Source organism: Callithrix jacchus, chromosome X, assembly GCF_049354715.1.
Source record: "Callithrix jacchus isolate 240 chromosome X, calJac240_pri, whole genome shotgun sequence".
Taxonomy (NCBI): domain Eukaryota; kingdom Metazoa; phylum Chordata; class Mammalia; order Primates; family Cebidae; genus Callithrix; species Callithrix jacchus.
Genome location: NC_133524.1, coordinates 123,657,585 through 123,661,074, shown reverse-complemented (window position 1 = coordinate 123,661,074; position 3,490 = coordinate 123,657,585). Strand labels below are relative to the sequence as shown.

The following is a 3,490-nucleotide window of genomic DNA, read 5'->3' as shown; positions in this document are numbered from 1 at the left end:
TAGACATTTCCCCACGAAGAGATTAGAATGGCCAATAAGCACATAAAAAAGATTCTCAACATGGATACTTAAAGCTGTAGATCAAGACCACGATAAGATAACGTTTTACACACACTAGAATGCCTAGAATCTTCAAGTCAGATAACAGAATTTAGAAGCATGTGGAGAAGTAGGAACTTTCCTACAGTGGCTGTGGGAATGTAAGGGGTCACCACCACATGGGAACAAAGAACTTACATAAATTAAAGTCAAATGGTTTAACATGGGGTTGTCATAAGACTCAGCAATTCTATTCCTAAATATAGATCTAAAAATAAGTGGCCACCGAATTCCAGGCAAAAGCATGTAGAATAGTGTTTCTCGCAGCTCTGTAGGTATGATTGGACTTCTTTGGCTTTGTATCTGAGTAGGGAGTACTAGTGGCTCAGAGGCCCCGCCCCCGTGATGCTCAAGAGGCCCCACCCCTGTGATGCTCAAGAGGCCCCACCCCTGTGATGCTCAAGAGACCCCGCCCCTCTGAGTCTCAGGGGGGACAATTGTTGCCTTGGCTGGATTGTGACATGGAGGGCAATCACCCTTCATGTTGCCTCAGCAGGCCCTGGGACTACAGAAAGGAGACAAGATTCAGAGGTTGAGGATGGGTTCTCCTTGTGGACTGAAGGCAGCCCACTAGTTCTACCTGGGTGATAACCTGAGAACTTCGGAACCCTGCAGCTTAAGAAATCCTAAAGGTGCCTGTCATCTCACCAAGTGACGTAAGTGTTCTTTCTTGATCTGGGGGCAGTCCAGAAGAGCATGCCGCAGACATGTTTAATCCACACGTATTAGATGTTCCTGCTGTAATTTTGGACAACGGTTCAGGACTCTGCAAAGCAGGCCTGTCTGGAGAGCTTGGGCCCCGCCATGTCACGAACTCTGTCTTGGGATATCCTAAATTCAACAAGCCTTCAGCAAGACCCAATCAGAAGTACTTAGTGGGGCGAGAAGCCCTGTTCAAGTATGAGGCCTTATGTTTGCACTACCCCGTCCAGCGTGGACTGGTAAGAGGATGGGATGACATGGAGGCACTCTGGAAACATCTCTTTGAGTGGGAGCTGCGAGTAAACCCCAGCCAACAGCCTTTCCTTGTGACCGAGCCCTCTTTGAACCCTAGAGCAATTCGAGAAGAGGTTGCAGAAATCATGTTCGAGAAGTTCAGGGTGCCTGCTTTTTACCTGTCTAACCATGCAGTGGCAGCGCTCTATGCCTCTGCCTGTGTCACAGGCCTGGTGGTGGACAGCGGTGATGGGGTCACTTGCGCTGTCCCCGTCTATGAGGGTTACTCCCTGCCTCACGCAGTCACCAAACTCTATGTGGCAGGGAGGGACATCACAGAGCACCTCACCCGGCTCCTCTTGGCTAGCGGGTGTAACTTCCCTTGCGTCCTTAACAAGGCCGTGGTGAATAGCATCAAAGAGAAGCTGTGCTACATCGCCTTTGAGCCAGAGGAAGAGCTACGCAACTGTCGGGGAAAGGTCCTGGGGGCATACAGACTGCCAGATGGACATGTCATCGGCTTCGGGAATGAGCTGCACCAAGTGCCTGAGGTTCTTTTTGCACCTGACCGGCTGGGCATCCACAGCCCGGGACTCTCAAAAATGGTCTCCAGCAGCATCATGAAGTGTGACGCTGACATCCAGAAGAACCTTTTTGCAGACATTGTGCTCTGCGGGGGCACCACTCTCTTCCCTGGGCTGGAGGAAAGGCTCATGAAAGAATTGGAGCAGCTGGCTTCCAAGGGGACTCCCATCAAGATCACGGCTCCTCCTGACAGGTGCTTCTCTGCGTGGATTGGTGCATCCATCATGACCTCTATGAGCAGTTTCAGGCCCAGGTGGGTCACCTCTGTGGAGTTCAAGGAGTATGGGACATCTGTGGTTCAAAGAAAGTGCTTTTAAAGATCCTTGAGCAGAGGGGACATCTTGAAGTGCCAGATTAGAGGAGTCCCAGTGGGAGGTGGCATTTTCTTCTGGGCTTCAGCCTGATGCTCAATAAAAGTCTCATCATTTCAAGTTTCAGTTTACTCCTAGTATCACTACGATCTATGAATACATGTCATGAATCGTGAGGTTGCTCTTTACTCTCTTCTCTCCCATAGACCTCTTAAGATGTCTTTCTCCCAGGAAAACCTTGGGTGCTATGTTGAGGTTACGTTCATGCACGGGATTTACAGCCAAAGGTGCCTGGGAGTCATACCTAGGAGCTTGATTTGGTAGGATCCCGAGAATCTTTAAATTAAATTATTACCTTAGGTGGTTCTCATAGGCCCAGTACCCAGGAGACTAAATCACGAAGAAAAGTGTGGGGAAAAGGAAGGAAACAAAGCAGAACCAGAAATCCCCCACCAGTCTAAGGGTTCGAGTCATTGTACCTGTTTGAACCCTAGAGCAATTTTGTACTCTAGTTAGTGCAGTAAGGTTCTTGCGCTGCTGTTATGAGATCAAAACACTCATCGGAAGGGAAAAACACTTGGGCACAGACATCACCGTTTTCTAAGGCCCTCTAAGCTCAGGGTTTTTGTTCCCAGTTGGAGCATGAGGAATCAGTACTTGTAATTTATTGTTGTGCATTTTTACCATTTTCCATCTCAGGGCTATATATAGCATCATTTTGCTACGGATCAAACACTGGAAACAGTTAACAGTTACCGATAAAATGAGCACCGAATAAATTACACATACAGAAGTACTACTTCTCATTAAGTTAATACGTATATAAATACATGGGATTTTATACGATTACAAGGATTTCAAGAAAAGTATGGAAGTAAAGACACCACATACTTCACACAACTTGAAGCATGGAATGAGAGGTAATGCAGTTGGAAGGAAAGGGTGCAACACAGTTTTAAAAAGGAAGGATTCTATTATAAATTTCGGCCTGGATGAGATAAGACCATTCACTTAAAAAAAAATAGATGTATAGTTTTCACATGTCTTTTCGTCTCCACTTTTAGAGATATCGCATCGCTACCTAAGCACAGCCATGAAGCCTGTCAAGCCCTCTGGTCGCTATAAGTCAATTCTTTTCATTTTTACATTTATTTCAGAGAGTTGGCTTAATAGCAAACTACTTTGTACAGGTAACTTATCCAAACCACAAAGAAACAAGATAGTGGAAGAACACCTTCAAATTAAGCTACAAAAACATTACTGTCAATAGAGTATTACATGCTCAGGAAGAAGCCATTACAAGAAAGACGGTAATAACATAAGAGACATCTTTGAATAATAACTAAAAATACTTACCGTCAGCAGACTATTGCCACAGAAAGGTGTACAAGATTTTCTCAAGACACAGACATAACCCCAGAATCACCAAATAACATGTTAGAAAACATAATGAAGTTTCACAATGCTGAAAATGGGGGTAAATTTAAAAATGTTGATGGTATAAATTTATAGCAACAGAAATAGACACTAAATCTTCTGTACTACAAACATGGCCACAA

At 45.2% G+C, this 3,490-nt stretch overlaps 1 protein-coding gene across 1 annotated transcript; it reads left to right on the top strand.

Annotated features, from left to right (window-relative positions):
• The first annotated feature begins 608 nt into the window (after positions 1-608).
• On the top strand, positions 609-2,051 carry LOC144580977 (actin-related protein T1-like). The gene has a single exon (XM_078362349.1). The coding sequence runs from the start codon at positions 807-809 to the stop codon at positions 1,935-1,937; it is 1,131 nt and encodes a 376-aa protein (XP_078218475.1). The 5' UTR covers positions 609-806; the 3' UTR covers positions 1,938-2,051.
• Positions 2,052-3,490: the final 1,439 nt, after the last annotated feature.